Source organism: Ailuropoda melanoleuca, chromosome 5 (genome assembly GCF_002007445.2).
Source record: "Ailuropoda melanoleuca isolate Jingjing chromosome 5, ASM200744v2, whole genome shotgun sequence".
Lineage (NCBI taxonomy): Eukaryota > Metazoa > Chordata > Mammalia > Carnivora > Ursidae > Ailuropoda > Ailuropoda melanoleuca.
The window spans coordinates 29,166,917-29,192,149 of NC_048222.1; the positions used below are offsets into that span (position 1 = coordinate 29,166,917).

The window sequence follows — 25,233 nt, forward strand, 5'->3', positions numbered from 1 at the left end:
GGGGGGCCCACCAAGCCCATGCTCCCCTCTGCCTGGCCGGCTGCCGGCCTGGGGAGTGGCCTGGAGCCCGGCCATCGGTCAGCACCGCCCCACTTCCGTCCTCTCCACCAGGTTGCAGGCACCGGGGCTGCTCTGGCTGTACAATTAAAGGGGCTTATCTGAGATTTATAGCAGGATTATGCCCGCAGGGTGTCACCAACACCAGCCTCTGGATACTCTGTGGTCCTTAGGAAAAGCAATTAGAGTCCCGGGGTTACGCGGGTATAAATATACAGATGCTATCCTTCAAGGTCGAGGGCACCACAGTGAGCTATTTAGAGATAGAGCCTTGGGAGAGGCCAGGGGCCCTTCTGCCAGGAGCTGGGTCTGTCAGGAGCGGAAGAGCCTGTCCACTTCCCCCCACACCCCACCCTCAATGAACTGGCCCGCTTGGCAAGTCTCACCCAGGCCCAGGGGCCGGACTGCTGTGCTGGATGCCCACCACCACGGCCCCCGCAGGCTGCCCCCCACAGCATGGCCATCAGAAGTGACCCTCTCGGTGGGCCAGGCTTCAGGCTGCCCCAAGTGTTAACCCTTGCTATACCAGCCTCTTACGGCTTGCGGCTATCTAAAAGCTTTATCCCTGGAGCTCCTGAGGACAAGTAAGGGAATTCGGGGAGCTTAATGGGGGAAAGGTGATTTGTGGTAAGGGGTGGGAGGGGAGACCTCTAGGAGAGCACATCACCTTCCCAGCTCCTCACATCCCACCCACAGGCACCTACTTCCCTGAAACCGCAAGGGACCAGCAGAGCCCTGCCGGGCCTCCATCTCTCACTCCCACCGCACAGCTCAATCCCTCACACAGCCCTGACTCCAAGAACCTGCTGGCTGAGCCCCCACTCCTGGATCCTTGAGACCCTCCCTAAACAAGGCCACCTCCACCCCAGCCCCTTCTCCCTCTGCCTGAGAATAGCAGCTGTTCCACGGAACCCGATGCCAGGAATATCAGCTGTCCCTCCGTCTGCCTGGCCTCGTCTGCAAAAGTCATTGCATCTACCCCCTACCCCTGGGGGTTACCTAGTCGGCCGGCAAGGCCACGGATGGCTCCCAGGGCTCAGGGGACAGACAGAGGTCCACGAGGGGAACGGCCCAGGGCAGGCAGAGCCCATAGAAGGACCCAGAGAGCGGCTCTCAGGCAGAGCTTGGCCACTGTGCCCTGACATCCCCCTGTTCCCGAGCACGACTCACCATCCTCCCGGGACTTCTGGATGAAGGCCTCCACGCCGCTTTCGCCGTAGCTGCCCTCCGAGGCCAGCGTGGACACGTAGTTCCACTTGAGGGCGCGGACGATGTCCACCATGGCCTGGGCCTGGTACGTGTCCGAGGGCACCACACGGGAGAAGAAGTCATAGCGGCTGTTGTCACTCAGGTCAGGGGCTGTGGAGGCGTAGCTGATCTGGGGGATCTGGGGGCGAGAGGGGCCGCTGATGGGGGCGGCTGGCACCCCCACCGTGCCCAGCCAGCACCACACCCCTCCACACCAATCTCCTTCCCGTCCCCACAGCCTCCGGACTGCCCCAGCCCTTCTTGTCCTGGGGGAGACCCTGTGATGAGGGCTGGATGGGTCCTAGCCCACAGGAGGAAACTGAGGCCCAGAGAGTGTGAGCACCTGGCTGGGTGGCCCTCCCCTGGCTCCGGCCCAGTGTCCCAGTGCCTCCCACCTCCTCTCAGCTCCCCCCACCCCTGGGCCTCCCCACGTCCTCCCCCTCCCCAGCGGGAGTGACACTGGCATCAGGGTGAGAAGGGACTGGCACCTCAGCATCAAGCCCTCCTCTTCCAGAAAAGTGTCCCAACCAGCCTCCCCTGGGTCCCGTGGCTGGTGGCCCCCCAACCACACACACACACACACGTACACACATACACATACAAACACACATACATACACACATGAAAACACATACACATGCATGCGCGCGCACACACACACACACACACCAGGATTACACATAAACACACACCGGAGCCTCTGGGTGCCTCCATTTACACAAAGAGCTGGAAGATCCCAGCAGGGAAAATCCCTAGGTGGACGACATAGTTCAGCCTACGGATGGGGTGAGGATAAGGGTGTCAAGAGGGGCTCTGAGCAGTCATCTGGCCCATCACCCTCCCCTAGGTAGCCCCTCATGTCACCAACCAGCCGACCCTGTCCGCATAGCTCCTCCGTCCTGCCCAGCTCAGAGGAGACAGAACCCAGGTCCCTGCTGTTACCCCACAGACCCGGCCACCCCAAGGATGGAATCTGAGAAGACAGAGCAGGTGGGGCCTCCAGGAAGTCCCTCTCCCCACAGCCTAGGACATAGGGACCAGACAGGCCTCCAAGGCGGACTGCAGGACTCCAGCCCCCAGCCCTGGCTCTCCCAGCCATAGCACAGACCTCCCCTGGGCCCTCTCCATGCAAGAGTGAGATGCAGAGCCCTCAAGCCGTCCTTCTTCCTGTGGCTGACATCCAACCAAAGGACAAAAACCTCCTGGCCAGTCTGTAGCCACTGAGGGTGGGAAATGTTCCAGGGGCCAAGAGCATTTGGGGTGCACCCTGGACAAGTGGTTGCCTACCTGGCCTATACCTCGGATGTCCCCATCCCCAGGGTCAGTAGGGGTTCACCTTCCACCAAGGACGCCCATGAGGACAAGGACATGGCCCAGCTCAGCCCCCCGTGATGCCCCCCAGGTGGGCCCCAGCAGGCCCCTCATTGCCTCCCCTCACCGAACTCACTCAGGAGAAAGGGAAAGATGGGGTGGGGAAAACAGATGATGCCTTGTCCGGTTTGCTGAGCAGCTAAGGGGAGCCCCCAAGCCCTCTCACTGTAGTTCCTGTGGTCTCCCTAAGATGGCACAGAACTGCCGTGGCTGTTTGTAAGAGCAAACCTTTGGAAATAGTCTGGCAAAAGAAGTCACAGCCCCACAAGGAATTCTACTCAGCCGTGAAAAAGATCCGGGCCGCTTTCCTTTCGGCTCTGGACAGCTCTCCAGCCCCACAGCAGGAACAAAGCAGCGAGGCCAGCTCTGTGCGTGAGTAGTACCCGGCCTATCACGTGAGGGGGCGGGACGCACCGTCCTGTGAAACAAAACTGCCTCCAGAGAGGGAAGGGGGGGCTGGGGGACAGGGTTGAGGGGAGACCCTTCCCCTGATGCCCTTTGTATGTTTTGCATGCAGAATCAGCCACACATACCACCTGCTTGGGAAACAAACCACACTAGAATCTTCCCTGAGCTCCTGCCTCCCTCCCCTCTCCTACCATTGTCAGTGGCCTCAGAAAACGAGCTGGACCTCTGTGCCGTGGAGAGCACTGAGCGTGAACACGGCGCCCTCTAGAATGCGGTCTCTGGTGGACAGCTGGTGGTTAATTTCAGGAGCGTCATTATTTTTAGGGTCGCCGAGGGGTATCATAGTTGTAGGGGTTGGTTGGTGTTTAAGGATCTGTCGTTCAGAGCAATGTCTCTCAGCCTCAGCACTATTAACACTTTGGGAGGCTGATTCTTTGTTGGGGGGCTGTTTTGGCCACTGAAGGATGTTTGGCAGCATCCCCATCCCCTACCCACTAGATGCCGGTAGCACACCCCTCCCCCAGTGGCGACAACCAAAAATGTCTCCAGACATTGCCAAGGGTGCCCCGGGGTGCAGAACTGTCCCCAGTGGAGACTTACGGCTTTAGAGATCTGTACTGAAACAATGAGGGGTGCAGTGATATGATGAGGTCTGGGGTCGAATCAAAAGCAACACAGTGGGAGCACGTGGAAGAAGAAAGAACAATGGCCAAGAGCAGACAACTGAGTCCCGCGTACATGGGGGCTCCCCACCCCATTTGTTTTGCACACGGCTGAAACATCCAGATTTAACATATTTTTAACAATAAAACAAAACCAAATCTACAGCACCCCTGGGGCGTGCCCCTGAACAGAAGAGCCCCGAATTTGGAGCTGGAGCTGGAGCAGGTGGTGGAGAGGGTGGGGCGGGGGCCTGCCCTTCCAGCCTGCCTCCCAGCAGGTCCCCGAGAGAGAGAAGGCAGGTTCGTCAGCTTCCTCTGCGCCCGGTCCTCAGCACACGCCCAGAAACCCACTCTCTGCCTAATTAGAAGAAGCCTGTCTCCTACTTCTGATGTTTTCTCCCAACACGGCGCTGGCGTCAAAAGGAACTGCGTCCCCCAGAGGGGCAGGAAGCCCGGGGAGGCCTCAGGGCCCCTCACACAGGAGACTCCTCACTCATCACCCCTCAGTCCTCCCTCCAAGCCACCTCCCACCTCTCCTCCAGTTCAGGCACTCAGCACGGGCTGGGACGGCAGATGGACAGGTGGATGTCCAGATATTAGGACCCAGGCCCCCGCCCCACTGCATGCCCCCATTCCCACAAAGGGTAGGAGGGCCAAGCATGGGGTTCTGGCAGGGTAAGCGTGTCTGTAAGTTTGCAGGTAAGTAAGGTAAGTAAGTCTGCAGGGGTGCCCGGCCTCGGATTTCAGGAGCTCAGGAGGGTCCCTTGCTCTGCCACCCACGATTCCCGAGACCCTGGAACAGGGACCCAGCCCTGAGGTGGTTTAGAGAGAGAAGACAGCCTCCCGAGGGGCGCCTGGGTAGCGAAGTCGTTAGGCGTCTGCCTTCGGCTCAGGGCATGATCCCGGCGTTATGGGATCGAGCCCCACCAGGCCCCTCCGCTGGGAGCCTGCTTCTTCCTCTCCCACTCCCCCTGCTTGTGTTCCCTCTCTCACTGGCTCTCTCTCTCTCTGTCAAATAAATAAATAAATAAATCTTAAAAAAAAAAAAAAGACAGCCTCCCGAGTAGGGTCAGGGGGATAAGCCCGCATCCCCTGCCAGCTCCTCCTCCCCCACCCCTGGCAGGCTCTTCCTCAGCTCCAGGCCCTCTGAGCTTCCTAGCAGGGTGGTTTCCAGCAGAGATTTGGGATCTCAACTGCTCAGGTGCAAACCCCGGCTCAACCACCCATCAGCAGGGAAGCCTCCAGCAAGTTACTTTACCTCTCCAGACCTCAGTTTTCTCAGCTGCAAAATGGGAATAATTACAATCCCTGTCTCATATGGTTGTGAGNCCTTAAAAAAAAAAAAAAGACAGCCTCCCGAGTAGGGTCAGGGGGATAAGCCCGCATCCCCTGCCAGCTCCTCCTCCCCCACCCCTGGCAGGCTCTTCCTCAGCTCCAGGCCCTCTGAGCTTCCTAGCAGGGTGGTTTCCAGCAGAGATTTGGGATCTCAACTGCTCAGGTTCAAACCCCGGCTCAACCACCCATCAGCAGGGAAGCCTCCAGCAAGTTACTTTACCTCTCCAGACCTCAGTTTTCTCAGCTGCAAAATGGGAATAATTACAATCCCTGTCTCATATGGTTGTGAGGGTCACATGAGGGAATTTTCGTGAACTGCTGGCAGGCATAAGCCCTCGAAAGGCTAGCTCTGAGGTGAGTTATAATCCCTCCAGTTACACCTCCAATAGCCCTCTATCCCCACACCTCCCAGCTCTCTCCCAGTGAGGTCAGGGCTGTGATCCCAAGGGTGGGGCGCCTTCTTCTGGCATGACTGCCCCCAGGCCCTCCAAGGCCCTCTTCCCGCCTGGCCCCACCCAGGCCTGCAGGGAGTGGGGAGAGGCAGGGACCACCCTGGGACGCCCGGACAGGGTGACTGGGACAACCAGCCCCATGAGGCTCTGAGGTCTCCTGGTCTCGCTGCAGCCCAGCTGGAGCGGGAGGGGCGCTTGATTAACATTCTCCTCAGAGAAGTCCTCTCCTCTGACAACAGCAGCGCCACGGAGGAGGGGGCAGCCACACCCATCCAATGCCAGCACAGCGTCAGCCAGAACCCAGATTCTAGTGGCACCTGACCAACCTCAGCTGGCCTACTCTCAGTCCACCTGCCTGGCTTCCTCTGCCCACAGAGCTCATGTCACCTCCTCCAGGCAGCCCTCCCTGAGCTCCAGAGAGCCTGCTCAGACCTCCCACAGCCCCAAGTGGGGCTGCTCCGGGGCACCAGGCATATCCTCCCGTATGAAGATGCCTGGCCTACTTGTCCACTCAGCAGGCGTCCTAAGATGCCCCCACCATGCTGGGCAAGGTCACTGTGGAGACACAGAGAAAAGTGGACTGCTCTCAACACCCACTGCATCCCCAGAAGGGGCAGCTGGGGCACCCCAGAGCGAGACACTGTCTGGAGCTGGGACCCCACAGAACTTCCCACCCAAGGGATGAGTGACTGAGGTGGGGGGGGGAGTGAAGAAATCTCTCTGCCCCCCCCCCATGCACGCTCTCGCTCGCCCTCTCTCTCCCTCTCTCAGGCTTCTGGAGTGACAAGGAGGTCCATGCCACGTGGGAAAAGACAAAAGCTGCTTCCAGGCTTGAGCAGCAATGAAGATGAATGCCAAGTGCATCTGTGTGTGCGTGTGTGTGTGTGCGAGCGTGTGTGCGTGCACGTGCTGCAGCATGTGCCCTAAGCGCGTGAGCGCCCAGCACATTTACTCCTCCTACCGACAGTCACTGGGTACCGACAGGCTGCCAGGCATAGTTCTGAGTGCTGGCCACAGATAGGTGGACACTCTGTCCTCGTGGGGCTCCCAATTGACACAGAGGCAGGCCATGGAAAGGTGATCCCAAGCTGTTAGATGGGAATCAGGGTCCAGGAGGAAAAGGAAGAACAGAGCAGGGATCTGTTAGAGAGGCCGGGGGAAGTCCCTCCCACCAGGCAACATCTGAGTCAAGACCTCAAGGAGGTGAAGGAGGGGGCCATGTGGGTATTTGAGGGAGGGCATTTCAGGCAGAAGGAACAGCCAATGCAAAGGCCCACGCACATATGTGTGCATGTGTAAGTATGTTCCGTGCATGTGTGTCCAGGTACACACGTGTGTGTTTAGAGCCTGAATCTGTTCTCAGGCTGTCCCGGGTCTGGCCAGCAGCCCCACATCCCCAGTAGGTACGGCAACGCTAGCGGGCCCCACGATGCCCACAGCTCAGGCTCTGGCTCACTGGCTCCCAGACTAGCAGAATCGAGGGACTCCCTGATAGTGGCTTCTCCATGTCCCACACCATCCAGCGGAGGAGAAAGGAGCTGGCAGGTAGGCAACGTGCCCAGCACCCCAGAGCCACCCAGGGCACAGTTCCCTGAAAGCTGATACTGTTTAGGACAGCCAGGGATCAAACCTCTACCTTGACCCCCACGAGGCCTGCAGCACCCCAAGACACGCAGCTGGGTGTGAATGACCATCACCATGGACACCCCAGGGCCACCCCACAGGAACACCAACCCTCTTCCTGTGAGCTTCAGTGCTTAAAAGCACCTCCCTTCCCATCTCTTCCCTAATGCTTTGCACAGCAAGGAAGCTTCCAGCACACCCTGCAGCCAGCCTGCCCGGGGCTGTGTGGTGACCCAGCCTTGTCATCCAGCTTTGTGACCTTAGGCAAGCGAGCAGCCTCTCTGGGCTTCAATTTCCTCCCCTATAAAGAAGCCACAGTAACAGCAGAGAAGACTGCACATACAGGCGAAGTGCTCAAAACGGGTGGGCCCTGGGCAAATGCTAGCTATTAGCAGGAGAGAGGGAGGCGAGGCTGGGACCATTGTGCCCATTTTGCAGATGAGAAAACGGAGTCTCAGAGAGATGAAAGTACCCTCTGAGTATCACAGCCACGAGATATCGGAAACAAGGCAGAGACTGAGGTGCTCCGCCTCCCTGTTCACCACCGCTGAAACCTGGCCTCGGGCCCTGCCCACTCCCCCACCTCACTCTGACCCTTCGGCTCCACCCAGAAGCCAGGCCGGGCAGCCACAGTTTGAAGCTGGACCCCGCCACCGCCTCTGGCCGCCAGACCGGGCCAGGACCCACACAGACCTCGGGACCCCCACCTGGCCGGCTGCAGCCCCTCTCACCAGGGAAGTGGAGAGGCCCTGCAGTGAGTGGGCCAGGCAGACCCTGGGTTGGCTTCCTGCTCCTTGCCCTTCTGACCCCGGCCCCTCGAGACCTCGACTGGAGGCCTCGACTGCCCGGCTCTCAGCATCAACTATTTTCCTCAAGATGAAAGGCAGCCCGGCTTTTAGGTACATGAAAGCAACACGAGCAGGAGCTGGAGTTCAGAGAGCCGGTGAGAGGAGAGAACGCCAGCTCAGACAGGGCTGAGGGACGCGGTCCCCCACCCCCACCCCCTCACCCGCCTGAGCCATGCAAGGGGCTTCTGCTGCAGACACACAGCGCCCAGAGGGGCGGGGGGTGCTGCCAGCCACCCTTCCTCCCTTTACGGGGCCTCGGGAGGGGCGGGGGAGGAGTGTGTCTCCCTCAGAGCTGGGCCCACCGTGGGCACCTCGCCCACTCTTAGCACCTGGCTGAGAACTAGCCTGGTGGGGGCTGGAGACCCCCTCCTCTCACACTGTGGCTGCAGCATTTCCTCACTGCCACTGAGAAATGGACCTCAGATTTTCCCAGAAGCCGGACGCTATCTTTAAAAAAAGCAAAATTTGCCCAGCAGGGCCCTGCGGTCCCTCTGCCCCAGCTATTCCCGAGGCCACCAGCCCTCCCCTCCCACACTCTGCCGGCCCACCCGCACTCCTTAGAAACTCTGTGGATTTGTTCATTCATTCATTCGCCCACTCGGCAACGGTTTACACACCACTTGCACTCTGTCTGGCACTGGGGTGAAGATGCAGAGACAAATCCCTGCCTTCATGGAACAGACATTCTAGGGAGAGGGATAAGCAATAACAAAGGGACACACACACGTTCACGTTGTCCGTAGAGCCGCCGGAGGCACGGCCAGCTCTCACCTTCCCGGTGCTGCGTGGTAAAATTCAACTCCCTGACCCTTGTGGTTGGCTGGGGCTGTGTGACACGTTCTGGCTAATGAGGTGGGAGCAGAAAATGCCATTCCTTTGGGGCCAGAGCATTGCAGTGCGGCTGTGAGACCCTACCAAGACCAGCAACGTTCCAGACCAACCCAGGTCCCTGAGGAGATGGGGCAGAGCACTCAGTCAACCCGCACAGACATGTGAGGCGGTAAGTATCTAGTTTATGTATTTTAAGTCACAGAGACACGAGGCTGGCTTGTTCTTACAGCACAGCCTCACCAGTGCTGACGGACGGCGGCAGAAGCACCCTGCTCTGGCTCCGGGATGGCCCCGAGCGAGTTTTCTAGATCTCCCCTCACCAGCCTGGAGAGGTTGGGTTCACATTCAGCACAAGCTGGTTTGGGCTGACTGAATTACATTCGTGCACACACACACGTGCATGCGCAATCATCATCACCATGAAAACTAGCATTCAGGGATGCCTGGGTGGCTCAGTCGGTGAAGCGTCTGCCTTTGGCTCAGGTCATGATCTCAGGGTCCTGGGATCGAGTCCCGCATCGGGCTCCCTGCTCAGCGGAGAGTGGCTCTGCCTCTTACCCCACTCGTGCTCTCTCACTCTTGCTCTCAAATAAATAAATAAATAAAATCTTAGAAAACTAGCATTTATTGAACGCTTACTATGTGCCAGGAACTGTCCTAAGTGGTTACAAATGCCTTCACACCTTTGATCTTACAATAACCATATGAAGGAGACGCTCTTATTCTTCCCATTTTCCCAAAACTGAGGGACAGAGAGGTTAAGAAACTCGTCCAGGGTCACACAGCTAGAAGGGGCCGAGGCGGGATTTGAACCCAGAGGACAAGCTCCTTAGCCCAGGCTGCTCCCCCTTGCACAAATAGGCCCACACATCCATGTGCACGCACACTCTCGCACGCACAGACTCTGAGGGCCATGCTGACAGCCTCCAGGGACCAGGAGGGCTGCCCGCACCTCCTGCGGTGCGGGGTCCCCAGGGCAGCAGCAGAGGAAGTCAGCCCTACTTCCTCTCCGCGCTCAGCCCCCAATGGATCCTGGCGGTCGTCTCACTCCTGGCTGTCCCACGCTGGGCTGAAGTGGCCCATCTGTCTCCAACACAAAGGATCAGGCAGGGGTGGGGGCCAGGGGCCCCAGAGGGTTGTGTAAATGGCTCTGCTTTGAGCAACAGCTAATTTCTAAACATAATTATTAATTTCATGCTTATCATATGCAAACCTCTGTCTCCCAGACGAGATGAAATTGATTTAATTAGAAATTCCATCATCAAGCCTTTCGGATCCAAGCTTTTAATTAGGATCACCAACCCCACCCAAGGCTGCCAGAAAGTGGGCTCCTGGCCCCTGCTTCTCTTCCCAAGGCCCCAGGCAGAACCAGGACGTGTGGGCAGCTCCACTGTCACCAGGGCCCCCTGGCCAGGTCAGGGCCCCTCGCCAACACCATTACCCACATCCCGCCCTACCCAGGGTGACATGGCCCCACAGTCACAAGTGGCCTCTTCCCTCCTGGCATCATAATAGGGGAAACAGCTTGGTGAGAACTCCTATCATCCTGCAGCAAGAAGGACTGGGTGTTGAAGGTGAGCAGGAGACAGGAGAAGTAACAGACCTCCCCTCTTCATGCAAAATTCAAATACCCGCCTCCCTTTGGGAGCCCCTGCCAGGTGCTAATAAAATGCCTTTTACAGCTCGGCTCAGGGCAGTCTGTCAAAATTATCAACAGCACTTGGCATTTTAACAAAGCCTTTCCAACACATTACCTCTGACCTCATCTCCAGCTATTCCCATCTTGGTCTTGCATTGGTCACAGGGCTCCAGTCACACCCGCCTCCTTGCAGAACCCTGAACACACCAGGCACGCTCAGCCTCAGGGCATCTGTGAGAGCTGTTCCCTCGGCCCAAGTGCTCTTCCCAGACACAGACGTGGCTCACTCCCTCACATCCTTCCCCTTGAGAGAAGACTGCTCAAACGTCATCTTCCCAGGAAGGCCTTCCCCAACCACCCTAGTTAGCAGGCATCCTGCTTCCCTCCCTCCCCTGCCCCCAACTTCCACCTTCCTTCCTTTGACTTTCCCCAGAACAACATCGCTTTCTAACACGCTCAGCATTTACTTACTTTTTCACTTACTATCCACCTCCCCCTCCAGGACCCACGGGCTCCACAAATCCAGGGACCTTTCTTTTATTCCCCATAGCATGCCTGGCTCAGCACTTGGCACGGGCAGGTGCTAGATAAGCAAAGAGGCCACCGCACTCCTGCCACCGAAGCAGCCTGAGGACCAGCTCCACGGTCTCACCAACATGTGAGACAGGTGAGGAGACCCAACCGCACAGCCCTGGGACCTTGCGCGGGTCATAGAGCCCGTCAGTGGCCGAGTTCCGATTCTCACGTGGTCTGACGCTTTGCCTTGTAAGCAGGCCCCACCGTGACAGTGCCTGGCCCACACAGATGGTCTCCTTCCTTGGAGGTCTCCTTCCTCCCTTCCCAGGGCTCAGCAGGGGCATCCGTCACTTCCTGGGGCCTGCTGAACCCTGTCCCCACCCCCCTCGGCACCCCCGCCCCCGGTTTCCCAGCAACACCCTAGAAGGCAATCACTGTGGGGCTGTCCGACACCCACTTCTGTCTCCCCCTCCCTGGGTCCCAGCCGGCCTCTTATCAGGAGAGCATGCGGACACTTGGATTAATTTCCAGGACTGTTCTGAATTATGTTTTCCAGGAGAGAACCAGACAGATGCAGGCAACAGGGCTTTGAACAAATATTTCCCCAGAAAGTGCTTTATTCAGTCCCTTGTCTCACCCTTTTAAACATTATATGTTTTCCTAGGAGCCCAGGAAAAAATGGGGCCCCGATAAGGCACGGAGGCTAGAGAAGAACAGAGGGCACAGAGCGGAGGCCCTGGGAGGGCTGACAAAGGAGCCGTTCTGATGCCGGCTTGGAGGAATTACCGCAGATAAGAGCACAGGCGGGGGAGCGGGCGGCGCAAGGGTGAGAGCAAACAAGATCCGCAAATCAGCACTTGTCCTATTTCATAAGCAAAATGTAGATCAATAAATTACACTCACTTTTGCAGGTGTTACATGCTGACTCCGTCACCTTGTCAAGAGCGATACATATGGGGGGAGGCCAGAGGACGGAGGAGCCCAGAGGCCTAGAGAGGAAGGGCCAGGGGCCTGGGGGAGCCCCAGGGCTGCAGAGCCTGCACCCCTTTTTCCAAGAAGGGCTCAAAGCCTGAGTTCCCAGAGGCGAGGACAGGCAGCAACATCATCTGCCCACTGCCTTACTGTGTGACCGTGGGCCAGTCAACTTCCCCCGTGAGCCTCCATCTTCTCATCTGTCAAATGGGCACAGCGGTGAGAGCCTGGGCTCTGTAAGCCTTACTTTGAGGCTCACATGGGAGGATGGATGTTAAATCTTAGAAAGAGAGCAGCAGGGGCGCCTGGGTGGCTCAGTCGTTAAGCGTCTGCCTTCGGCTCAGGGTGTGATCCCAGCGTTCTGGGATCGAGCCCCACATCGCTCCTCCGCTGGGAGCCTGCTTCTTCCTCTCCCACTCCCCCTGCTTGTGTTCCCTCTTGCTGGCTGTCTCTCTCTCTGTGTCAAATAAATAAATAAAATCTTTAAAACAAAATAAAAAAGAAAGAGAGCAGCAGTCCAAGACGCTAGGGGTCATGATGACACGTCTTGGCACGCACACCGGGTGCAGTCAGCTCATACAGACTCTCCTTTTGTTGATTCTCACCACAGCCCCAGACAGGAAGCGTAGCCTCATTCATATGAGGCTCAGAGGGCTGAGGAGCTTCCCGGGGGTGGCCCAGGCCCGTCTTACGGCAAAGCTGGGCTTTCTCTGTGCCACACCACTGCCCACCAGCCAGGAAGCTGGGCAGCACTGGGCCAGACGCAAGTGTCCAACCAGTGGGGGCCTCCGGACCAGCCCAGAGTAGCCATGGCACCCCAGGGGGCCAACCTGTGGGCCCTGAGCAGGGGCTGGACGTGGGGTGAGGGGGCAGCAGGCAAGAGGCCACCCAGGTGTCGGTGGTAGCTGTCCCTTCGTGAGCACCTATTCCAGGCCGAGCCCTTCTCAGGAATTATCTCATTTAATCCTCACACAATAACCCCATGAAGCCAACGCTGTTTATTACCTTCATGTTTCAGAAGAGAAAACGGAGGCCCAAGAAAACACGGAAATAAAATGACGGCAAGTGGCAAAGCAGGACCTGAACCCAGGGCTGCCTGACTCCAGCCCCTGAGAGCTGGCTCTCAGCCCTACGCCACACCTGGCGCGCCATCCACCTTCATCGACGGCTCCTGCCCTTTGTCCACACCATCCCCGCTGGGGGGGGGGGGGCAGCCAGGATGGAGAGTCAGGAGTCTGTGCCCCAGGTCTTTCCCCAGCACATCCCGTGAGCACACTGCTTTGCCTCTCTGAGCCTCAGTTTCCACATCTGTTCAAGGGATACGGGTTTAACGACCCCTGCCCGCTGGACTTACAAGGTCAGGACAGAAGGAGGGGCCTCCACACCACGGGAGAGACATCTGCCCACAACCACAAGCCGCAGGAGGTGCAGGCAAGGCTGGGACAAGCTCAGCAAGGTGGGGCGCGCCCGAGGCGCCCGGAACGACGCCTGCACCCTGCACCCCGCAGCCCCACTCGTGCACGAGGAGCGCCCGCCATGGGGCCGCAGCCGGGCTGACGGGGAATTAACCACAGCGGCTGCCCCCGTGCCCTCCCAAGTTAATGTGCTGCGCCGTGTGTAATATACGGCTCTGGATTAATATAATATGATATAATGGGATGTATTAACATTATTGAACACATGAGCCGATAAAAGTCACATCACCATCACTCCGTGTAATTTATATCACAGCCCGGGCCAGAGCCAGGCTGGCGGGGGAGGGGAGGCCCCACTAGAGCTCTGGGGCTCCAGCTGGGAAAGGGCTCCTGAGCCCTGAGTGGGGGAGGGGAGCCAAGGCCAGAGCAAAAGGGCGATGCCACCAAGCAGGCAAGGCCAGGTGATCCCCGGCCAGGCTGCCAAGTTGTGGTTTGGGAGGCTCTCAGCCTGAGCCCTCTGGCCAGTCCTCCAGGCACTTGACCCCACAGCGACATCTGACCATGCAGCCCTCCACTTGGCTGCCCGGCTCCTTGCTCCCCTGGTGCCTTTCTTCCTCTAAGACAGCACCTTCTCAGCCTCCTTGGTCAGTCCTGAATGCCAGCAACCCCAGGACTCAGTCCTCCAGCCCCTCTCTCCTCTCATTCCCAGGCCACCTATAGCGTGATGACCCACCCCCACACTCCAGGCTCCCACCCACTGCCTGGTCCCCTTGGCCATCTCCTGGGACCCCAGATCCTCCCAAAGTCCTTCCTAGCCAGGTAATTGCTGCTCAGACCACGTGTCCTTGATTCCTCTTTCTCTCATCACCTAAACCTGATTTATCAGCAAGTACTGGTGGCTTTAAGTTGAAAATAAATCCCGAATCCAACCACAGCTCAACCATGCTGCCACTATCACCCTGGGCTCTAGCATCTCTGGCCTGGACTATCCCAGCAGCCTCCTCACTGATCCCCCACCTCCCACACTTACCACCCATCCCATCACATAGCCCGTTCCCCAGCTGGCACCCGTTTAAAACCCAAGTTAGATCATGTCCCTCCTCTCTTCAAGAGGCTCGCATTTCAGCCAGAGTTCATTAGGCCCTATGTGAGCCGCCCCCTTAGCCTCCTGCCTTCACCACCCACCCCTCTCTCCCTCACTTGCTCTGCTCCAGCCCCTCGGGCCTCATGCTGTTCTTCCCAACACACTAGGTAGGAGCCTGCCTCAGGACCTTGGCACTGGCTGTGCACTCATCACCACCTGTTGACACTACACATTTCATTCATGTGTCCTCTTGACCATCTGCCTCCCCACTGGAATGTCAGTCACACAAGGATGGGCGGTTTTGTCTGCCTTGCTCACTGCCATAGCCCCAGGACTTAGGACAGTGCCTAGCACCAAAACCCTGATTTTGCAGATTCTGCAAATAAATATGAATGATCGACGAATGAATAGATGAACTAAAGCAGCAGTCTGCTTTTACCTGATTCTCATAAATGAGTTTCTCTACATGATTCTGTTGGTGACATGGATCTCCTTCTAAAGAAGGAGTTGGCAAAACACTGGCCTGGTCCAGATGAAGAAACCCAGGAGTGGAGAGGCCAAGTGGCAACAATTTAGCCAAGACCCCAGGGTGAGCTGCCGGCTGGCCATGAGCAGAGCTGGCCTCTCAGCTGCCCTCCCCTCTGACCCCGCACTGCCTGCAGCGGGGTCCCGGCATGAGCAGGTGGCTGAGCACCCAGACTGCAGGGGGTGCCACGACCCTCCTGGGGCTTCTCTGGTCCCTGGCTGCCCCCACCGCTGTCCTCAGGCACCAGCAGCCCCTCACCCTGAACCAGCATCTTTCTTCAGCACCGTCAGGAAGGGGCCCACATGTGGCATACTCCCGGCAGTGTCCCACCCCAGGGGTCCCTCTTGGGGGACGTTTGTTGTGGAAGCCCCATCTCAGCCTGCAAAATGAGGGCTTCTGGCCCCTGGCAAAGGTAGAGGAGATATGGGCTTCCCACCCCATCATACACATATTCAAAATACGTCTACTGAGCGCTCACTATGCGTCCGGCACCACGACAAGCACCAGGCATGCCGGGGTGGGCAAGAGCAGACAAATATCTGTCTTCATGGAGGTGAGTCCAGTGGGAGAAATGGTTTCTAACCAGATATGCACACCAACACAGACATAATCACAGCCTCTGAGATGTGCTAGGAAGAAGAGGCAAGGGGCCTGTGAGAGCCTGGAGTAAGGGCCTGATCTGGTCAGGGCGCCCAAGGAGATTCCTGAGGAGAGGCAGGAAACTGACACCTGAAGGATGGGTAGGCAATACCAAGGTGAGGAGGGAAGGAAAGAGCATCCTGGACGGAAGGGGGTAGCAAGTGCAAAGGCACTGTGGCTAAGAGCCCATGGCAGTTTCAAGGAAAAGCAAGAACACAAAGAGGATGAGAGAACAGAGCATGAGACAGACCTGTACAGAAAACAGACATGGGGACAAGATGGGGACAGAGGAGAGCAGCAGGAGTGCCGCTGCCCTAGTCCAGGTAAGAGGCGAGGGCAGAGGGCCAGGGGGTATCTGTAGAGATGGAGAGAAGTATGCCCTCCCCACAAGCCTTCCAGCTCCCAAGGGCTCCCCTCCTCATGACACTTAGTGAGCCCCTTGCTAAATTCCAAGCTCACCAGAAACCAAAGGGAAGGCCTGGAGCCAGGAGACAGGCAAACACGTTCTCCGGATGCCGGCTTCTGCTCCGTGCGGAGCCCGTTCCTTCAAGAATAGCAGGCCCCGGGGTTCTCCAGCTGCCCCGTAACCGGCAGGGTGAGAGGCGGCCGGGGAGTAGGCCCAGAGCCAGGAAAGGCCGGCCCTGCTTCTCACCTCCACTGCCATCACCCTCTACAGCTCCGTGAGCTTGCCACGATGAAAGAACCTGAATTCCAGGCTGTCACCAACCCACCGCACAGCCTCGAACTAGATGCTCCTCCCTCCAGCGCACCAGCTTTCTCGTCTAAGAATCGTAGCAACTACAGCAGGGGCGCCTGGGGGGCACAGCGGTTAAGCGTCTGCCTTCGGCTCAGGGCGTGATCCCAGCGTTCTGGGATCGAGCCCCATCAGGCTCCTCCGCTATGAGCCTGCTTCTTCCTCTCCCACTCCCCCTGCTTGTGTTCCCTCTCTCGCTGGCTATCTCTATCTCTGTCAAATAAATATATTAAAATCTTTAAAAAANCTAAAATCTTAAAAAAAAAAAAAAAAAGATGGGGCGCCTGGGTGGCACAGCGGTTAAGCGTCTGCCTTCGGCTCAGGGCGTGATCCCGGCGTTATGGGATCGAGCCCCACATCAGGCTCCTCTGCTATGAAGCCTGCTTCTTCCTCTCCCACTCCCCCTGCTTGTGTTCCCTCTCTCGCTGGCTATCTCTATCTCTGTCAAATAAATATATTAAAATCTTTAAAAAAAAAAAAGAATCATAACAACTACAGCAAAAGCTTACATGTATTGAGCGCTTACTGTGTGCCAGACTCTGTTCTCAGCATTAATTTATTGACTTGTCCCCAGAACCCTGTCACAGGCAGAGGCACCAGCATTCTGCCCATTTCACAGGTGAGAGAACTGAGGCCCAGAGATAGGCACCTGGCAGGTGGCCAAGCAGGGATTTGAGCCCTCGAAGCTGGGCTGCACTGCCCCCACCCCACCGACTGAATCCCCTCTGGGACCCTGCAAGCTGTGCGGTGGCTGCTGCCTGTGACTCTCAGCCCAGAGATCCAGCCTCCAGCCTGGAAGACCCCGGCGTCTCCGGAAGGACGGCAGGTATGATCTGGGGTGGATCTCTCCCCAGACCCTTCTACTTCTCTCTACCTTCTGCAGAAACGTCCAGATGTTCCATTCAGTTCAGCAACCACATTCCACCCGCCCACAATGGGCCAGGTATTCGGACATGGTGGGGGAGAGCACAGTCCCCACCCAGTACCAAGGACCTGCTCTATGCCATGTCCCAGCAGTCCCCAGTGGCATGGGCCCTGGCCCCCCACTGAGCAAACCCGCTCTTTAAGACCCCTGTACCGGCTCCTTCCCTTCTCCTCTGTCATTGGTACATCCTGAGGTCACCTCCAGGGGTCTGGCCCCAGACAGTGCTTTCTACCTTTACCTCAGTTCATTTATTCATTAACAAAACCCTTCCAAGGAGACACTAAAAGCTGTATTTTGTAGGCAAAACTTGGGGACTAGAAGAGAAGTCGTCCTCCCTCGATCACTCAGCTGCTGATCGAAACCCAGGCCCACCAATGCCAGCGACAGAGCCACAGCAGGAACCACCAGCATGTCTGGGTCCTGTCCAAACAATAAGCGGACAGGCTGGAGATGGCCACAGGCTCTGCCCGTCCCGGCCCGATGTGTCCAGTTTCCAGCAACTGGTAATCTGAGCTGACATCGCTCTCTGGAGGGAAGCCCTGGGTAGATCTTGGCCCCTTCCACCCTGTCTCATCCACTCAGGCCCCTGCCCCAGGATCTCCGGGGTGGACAAAGCTCTGCCCATTAACCCAGGCCTCCGCAGGTCCCACTGGGGGCAGCCTCGGGTAGCAGAGCCTGGAGAAGGGTCCGGCTGGGGACATTGGCCCTCCCTCAGTGCCAGCGGACAGCAGGCATCCACAGGGTAAATTCAGAGGAGCACAAAGCTCGGCTCAAGTCCCCCAAGCATCTCCCAACACCTGGTACAGGGGCCAGGATCCCCATCGCTGGGATCAAGGTGAGTTCTTTCGAGCCCACCCATGTTACCTGGAAGAGGGAGCATTTAACCGTAGACTCCTAGATGAGGACAGTGGGACTGCTCCGCTACAGCGCCCCTGACAGGAACCTGGGCTTACCCACCTCCTAGGACAGGCTGCTCACCACTTCACAAGGGAGCCCATCCCAGCTCCGATGCCTGCCAGGTTTTTCGGGACTCTGAATTGAAATCTGCCTGTCACTTCCATGTGCTTCTATGTGGTTCTCTGGAGCCACAGAGACCCAGCCCATGCCCCCGGCTGGAAGGCCCCCCAGGGCTCCCTGACTCCACTATATTTACACCTGCATCCCTGCTTGGGCATCTGGCCTGTTCTCCTCCATTTGAGGGTCTAGGTGCACACGTGTGCCCACATGGACACGCAGGGAGCACAGTGGGGGCACTCCCAGGCAGGACCACCGCTTAAAACATGCATCAGGCCACATCACTCTCAGCCCCAACACCCTCCCCAGCCCCCAGCCCCCCCCCGCTTGGAAGGAAAGCCCAAGCCCTGTGTGGGCCCTGCTGCCTTGCTGACCTCTGCTCTGACCAAGCCCCCCACTTCCCTCCTTAAACAGTCCGACCATCCAAGCATGTCTAGCTTCACAGCCTTTGCACCTGCAGAGCCCTCTGCCTAGCTTGCTTTTCCTCACACAGCCACAGAGCATTCTCTTTCACTCCATCCACACCTCCAATCAAGTGGCAGCTTCCCAGAGATGCTGTCACTGAACAGCTCGTCTCAAGCAGCCCCACCACACTCCCTGTCCCCTTACCCAGGCCCTTCTCACTCCAACTTTATGTAACATGTGTCTCTCTTGGAGTGTCTAGCTCAGTCTTCTGGCTGTACCTCACAGGGCTGGCAGCCCCGACAGCCCAAGAGCCACAGAGGCCAAGGCCCCCTGGCGCTGGAGATCGAGATGGTGGCCCTCCCCTCCCTGGTCCTGGCTCCAGATTCATCTGCCCTTCACCAGACCCATTCCTCCAGCGCCCGCCTGGAGATAGGAAAGACAGCAGGAAGACCCTCCAGGGTGGGCTGGGGGCGTGGAGAGTCAGGAGCCCACAGGAAATGGCCCTTCTCCAGGGGAACCCCATGCCCCACACGTTACAAGACGCCAAGAAGAGACAGGCTTCTCCCCGGTCACCCTGGGAGCTGCCATGGCGGGGAGGACAGCTCCAGACAGTCCGATCCCATGCTCCAAAGTATCAGCTGATGGTGGCAGGGGCCAGGAAGGAGAAAACACACACATACAGACAGACACATACACTAGAACTCAGCCCCGCCGGGCCCAGCAGACTCAGAGTCAGTCCACCCAAATCGAAGGACCTGCACACATGTGTGTGCCACACGGATATCGCAGAAAGACTCACACACACACACACACACACACACACACACACACACACCACTCTGGTACAGTCAAAACTGGTGGTATCATTCACAGTACATTTGGGGAGCACAAAAGAGTGTTCATAGCCCCCTCCCAAAAGTCACTGCCCAGCCCAGGTGCCCATCAAGCAGCTGGAACTCTTAACTGCCCTTGAGTGAGCAGGAAAAGTGCTGACCTGCTATCCCCCATTAACACCCGGCAGGTGGCAGTTTCTCTGCAGGGCTGGATGGAGCCAGTGGGAGATCCAGCCTGGCAGGGGCAGAGCTCAAGGTGGGCAAGAGCTGATGGGCCAGAAAAGGGTCAGACCAGGCAGTGGTCAAGGGGTCCTGGGGGCAGAGGAGGACTGAGGGACTGGGCACCAGCTTGAGGCAGCCCAGAGGCTGTGTACTCGCCTACTATGCTTGCCCGCCCAGCCTGCTCCCATAGATACTGGGGTGGGGGCTGGGGTTGGCAGGCCTGTGCCCTGTCCCAGGTACCAACTGCCCGGGTCATTGGCATTGCTGGGAGGAGGATGCACTGGAAAGCACCCCCATACTCCTTTTCTCGGTTGCCTAGATCTTCCATGAGGCTGTGGGGATACAAAAACCCCAACAAGAAATAGGGGGGCCTTGCCCAGAGACCCTGAGGTGGGGAGGCCTCCTCCCTCGCCCCAAGTTGCACCTAAATAGCCATAGTAGAAAGTGGGGGGGCAGGATCACTCCCTGCGAGCCAAGCCCCACTCCAGCCTAGGGAGGAGAGAGCAGTGTCTGTAATTTGTTTTAATAACCCTGCTGAACTGGGAGAAAATCAACAAACGAGAAACCAGCTCGAAATTAATCAAACTTCTCCCTGTCCATCCCCCCACCTTCCATCTTAATGAAGGTTATTCATCCAACGAGCAATAAAACATGGAATTAAATTAAACAGGCCTTTTCTTTTTGTCCTCTCCCCCGCCCCAGAGAGGCGGTGTCTCCTACTTACAGCTCTATAAGCCACACCGCCGGGAGGACCACGGTGGAGCCATGATTCCCGGATGCCAATCACAGGGGTTTCCCCAGAAGGAGCCCCCCAATTAGCGCACTCCCAGTTTAGGTCTCACTGCCAGCTCTCTGCCAAAAATATGAACGGCACTTAATTCAAGCACCCTCCAGAGATGGGACAGAGAGAGCTTCCTATGGTTGGGTGGGGGGCTCACCAGCTTCCCTTTGGGGAGAGAGAAGGGCCTGGGTGTGGATGGGGGGAGCAGGAGCACCCCCCCCAAATGAGGACACTCTGATGCCCACAGTTCCAGCTGGAAACACCCTCCTGGCCCCAACCAGGTAGGCAGGAGCAGGAAGGGGCGCAGAGCACAGAGGGTGCTAAGGAAGGACTTCCCACGAGGACAGGACTTTCTCCCCAGCTCAGGACAGCAGGCATCAGAGGTCACTGTATCGCCCTCAGGCCAAGAATGTGCCCCACACCCCCCAACTTCCTCTGACTGTTTGTTGGGCAGCTGCCTCCCCGAATTTCTCTTCTTCACAGCCTTTAAATCCACTTATGCTTCTGCCAGGCCACCTCTTAGAGTCACAGGTTCCTAAACAACTACTCTCAAAGTCCCCCCTCCACCACTCTCTTTGGTTCTCCCTCTGGCTTTGAAAATTGTAAGAATAATCGCCTGCCATTTACAGCTTTCACATACATTCTCCCATTTAAACCTCACATCAACCAGGTGAGGGAGGTATTTGTCACTGATGCTCGCTTTACAGGGGAGAAACGCTGAGGCTCAGAGCAGACTGTGGGCAAGGCACCTCTGGCTGTGGCTGAGGGTCCCAGCCCTGGTGGGCGGGGGCACGGGGACCAGGGGTGCAGGGCCGGGTGCAGGGCAGGGCTCTTCAGAATTGTTGCCAGGCCCCTGGGAAGCCCCTTTGGGGGCTTTCTGTGGAGAAGGACTGGAGGTTGATTGCCCCCATGGGAGGAGGGGAGGAGAGGGAAGAGGGGAGGCAAGAATGGAAGCGAGGGATGGAGGAAGATGGAGGGTTATTACAAAGAAACTCCTCCCTGCTGGCCATCCCTGACAATGCTGCAAATCCAGGCTACCCAGGGCAGCCAGAGAGCACCGTTTAAACCAGGTATCTGATCGCATCACTCTCTGCTTAAAATCCTCCAAAGGCTGCCCACAACAACTGGAAGGAATAGCCCAACTCTGTCCTGGGACCCTGGAGTCCCTGCTGATGCAGCCCTGCCAACCTCTTCCCCTCCTCTCTGAACAGCGTGCTTGTTCCTCAGATGAACCACGAGTGTTCCTGCCCCAGAGCCTTTGCACTGGCTGTGCCCTCTGCCCAAACACCATCCAGCCACCTGTCCCCCTTCCTTACTTGCCTGGGTCTATATTCAAACACCCCGTCCCTGAGCACCTTGTTCAAAAGAGTCCTTCCCCTCCTCAACTCTCTTGAAACCCCTGACCCTATGCAGTGCCTGTCACCACCTGAATTATTGATTACCTTGTTAACTATCCTTCTTCCCCTCCAGAAGGTCAGCTCCATGTGGGCAAGGACTGTATGTATGTGTTTTCCTTCGCTGATGTATTCCTAACCGAGCTCCCAGCATCTGACTCACTATTTGACTGGTGAATGAATGAATGAATGAATGCTCAAGGCCATCATTCGGGCCACCATCATCTCTAGTCAGAATTGTTCCATTGGCTCCCAAGCACCCTCTGACTCAGGCCTCAGCCTACAACCAGCACTCCACTCCACACCCAAAGGAATATTTCTAACCCTCAAATCTGACCAGGGCACTGTTTGTTCTACAGGGTCAAGTCCATACCCTTGGCCTAAGCCCCCAATCCAGCCCAAGCCCCCTCTCCACTTATCCACCACCCAACTCCCCCCTACCAATGCCACGAGCTTTACTGTATCCAACCAGACATACCTGAAGTTCCAGCTACATACACCTGCCCTTTAGAGTGCTGTCATGGCTCTCTCTCTGCCTGCAGGACACTGACCACCTCCTCCAAGCAGCCGCCCCATGCATGCCCTCTCAGAAGTGACTTCTGCCTCCTCTGAGGCCCCACAGACCCTTACCTGCACCTCCACCACAGCCCTCCCACACCCCAACTTGAGCTATGACAAATCACATGTATGTCACCCCTCCCCATCCAGGAAGGACCCAGATTTATTCACTCTGGCAATCTCTCCCATCCCTACCACCTGCTCCGGTATCTTGCACAAACTTGGAGCTCCATAAATATTTGCTGAATCAAATGGAACCAGTTCAAACACAGTCCAGGGAGAGTGCCCATTAAGAGGGGCCTTTCCTCCAGTCTGCTGGCATTTCAGGCTGGTCTGAGGACAAACGGACCTTTAAGTGCCACTTAATTGCAGCACATGGGAGCAACCAGCCCCACATTCCACTAACCTCTCCTTGGGGGATGCCTGGGAGGAAACCAATTCACCAGGATTGAGAGGTGGCCAGGGCCCTGTGAAAACAGCAATGCACTGCCTGTGGTCCAGCCCATAATAGCAGCTCCTGGCCCACCCAGCAGCCTGCGTGTATGAGCACAAGTGTGGCCACCCCCATGGGTGAGGACAGCAGGCACAACACAGCCACTGCTGAATTATTTATTGCGTACATTGTTAGCGCAGTAGAGGGAGCAACCGTGTCTCCAGGCTTCAATTAAAATATCAAGGCACCCGCACCGTCTGCCCGGCCACATGCCCAGCTCCCACCAAAACTGGCAGGATAGCACCCCCTGGGAAGCCATAAGCGCCCCCAGGGCCAACACAGCGAGCGGCCCTCCCTTGCCTCCCCACAGCCGAGTCCTGTTTCAGAACCACGGACAGTGCCCCCTCATCTATGAGGCTGCCCTGAACTCTAACCCAAAGGCTGCCCCGAGACACCTGGTGAAACCTACAAGGCTCGAAAAGACCATTTAGTAAATCAGTGACCTAAAAGGGCCTTTCTGGCTTCCCAAAGCGGCCCTGGGACAAGCCTGGCTGGGTTTGAGCCTTACTCCGATTCTCCACCAGCTCCCAGCACGCCCTGAAACACTTTACAGCCCCGTGGCTGGAAGGCAGGAGTTCAAGATGCACCGTAGCTCTTCTCCACCCACCATGATGAACTCTAGGCACATCACCCCACCTCCCCGGGCTCTGTCGTCCTCAGGTGGAAAATGCAAATGATGATGCCCAGGCTGTGACGCAGGGAGTGTCACAATCAATGGAGAGGGACTTAGAAAAGCTCAAGTGAGGTACAAATGTGGGCCATGCCAGGAGAGGGCTTTTGTTTCATAAGAGTGGGTTTCTGCAGCCTTACCACCCGTACCCCAACCTGAAAATCCCTGATTCTGGGGCACAGACTCACGACGAAGAAGAAGCTGGCAGATCCTTCAGGAGCTGGCTGGGTCACAAGCTAACTAGGTCACCCACGAGATTTAATTCAACAACCCCCGGACTGGAATATGAGGCCGAGTGAAATCAAAGTGGGCGAGCTGAAAAAGAGCAAGAAATTGCAAACACATGCCGCCAAGAACAGTGGAATGAGCGCAGGCTTCGGGGACAGGCGCTGCACAGGCCTCTGCTGCTTCCCGGACAAGGCCCCTTCCTCACCTGGAGGATCCCTCAGCTGGTCACTTACATTCGATAACCTTTGTGAAACCCCGACTCAGTGCCAGGCACATACATTCAACCACCGGTGTTAATAAGCACCTAGTATGTTCTGGGCCAGAAGGTAGAGCAGTGAGGAAGAGAGACACGAGCCTGACTTGTAGAGCTCACCCCTGAATGACCAGTGTGGCTATCCATCAAAATAATGGGAAAGGTAGCATTTGAGACGGGCCCTGAAGCCCAGGTATAATTTCCAAGCAAAAAAAAAGTGGCAAGAAGGCATAATCCTTTTGGGGAAATGTTTGGCAGTGCCTTCTTTTTTTTTTTAAGATTTTATTTATCTGAGAGTGAGAGAGAGAGGAGAGAGCACGAACGGGGGGTGGGGGCAGAGGGAGAGGGAGAAGCAAGCCCGGCTGAGCAGGGAGCCAAATGCGGGGCTCGATCCCAGGACTCCAAGATCATGACCTGAGCTGAAGGCAGACGCTTAACTGACTGAGCCACCCAGGCTCCTCTTGGCAGTGCCTTCTTTTTTTTTTTTTAAGATTTTTTATTTATTTATTTGACAGAGACAGCCAGCGAGAGAGGGAACACAAGCAGGGGGAGTGGGAGAGGAAGAAGCAGGCTCCCAGCAGAAGAGCCTGATGTGGGGCTCTATCCCAGAACGCCGGGATCATGCCCTGAGCCAAAGGCAGATGCTTAACGACTGCACCACCCAGGCACCCCTTGGCAGTNGCCTGATGTGGGGCTCGATCCCATAACGCCGGGATCATGCCCTGAGCCGAAGGCAGATGCTTAACGACTGCACCACCCAGGCACCCCTTGGCAATGCCTTCTTAAGCTAATCATTCATGTAGCTGATGAGCCAGCAATTCCGTGTGTGCACACGCGTACATGTGCGTGTTTGTGTATATATATATATGAAATGTATACACGTCCACTAAAAGATGTGTATGCAAATACTCAGAATAGCTTNTGTGCGTGTTTGTGTATATATATATATGAAATGTATACACGTCCACTAAAAGATGTGTATGCAAATACTCAGGATAGCTTATCCGGGGGCACCTGGGTGGCACAGCGGTTAAGCGTCTGCCTTCGGCTCAGGGCGTGATCCGGGCGTTCTGGGAT

The 25,233-nt window shown here is 57.0% G+C and overlaps 1 protein-coding gene across 2 annotated transcripts in view; it reads right to left on the reverse strand.

Moving 5' to 3' along the window:
• GRM4 (glutamate metabotropic receptor 4) overlaps positions 1 to 25,233 on the reverse strand; it is a 137,733-nt gene that overhangs the window by 60,565 nt on the left and 51,935 nt on the right. For both annotated transcript variants that reach the window (XM_034660566.1, XM_034660567.1), the window contains exon 3: positions 1,228 to 1,444. In XM_034660566.1, the coding sequence (XP_034516457.1) occupies positions 1,228 to 1,444 (217 nt within the window). The remainder of the gene's footprint in view (positions 1 to 1,227; positions 1,445 to 25,233) is intronic.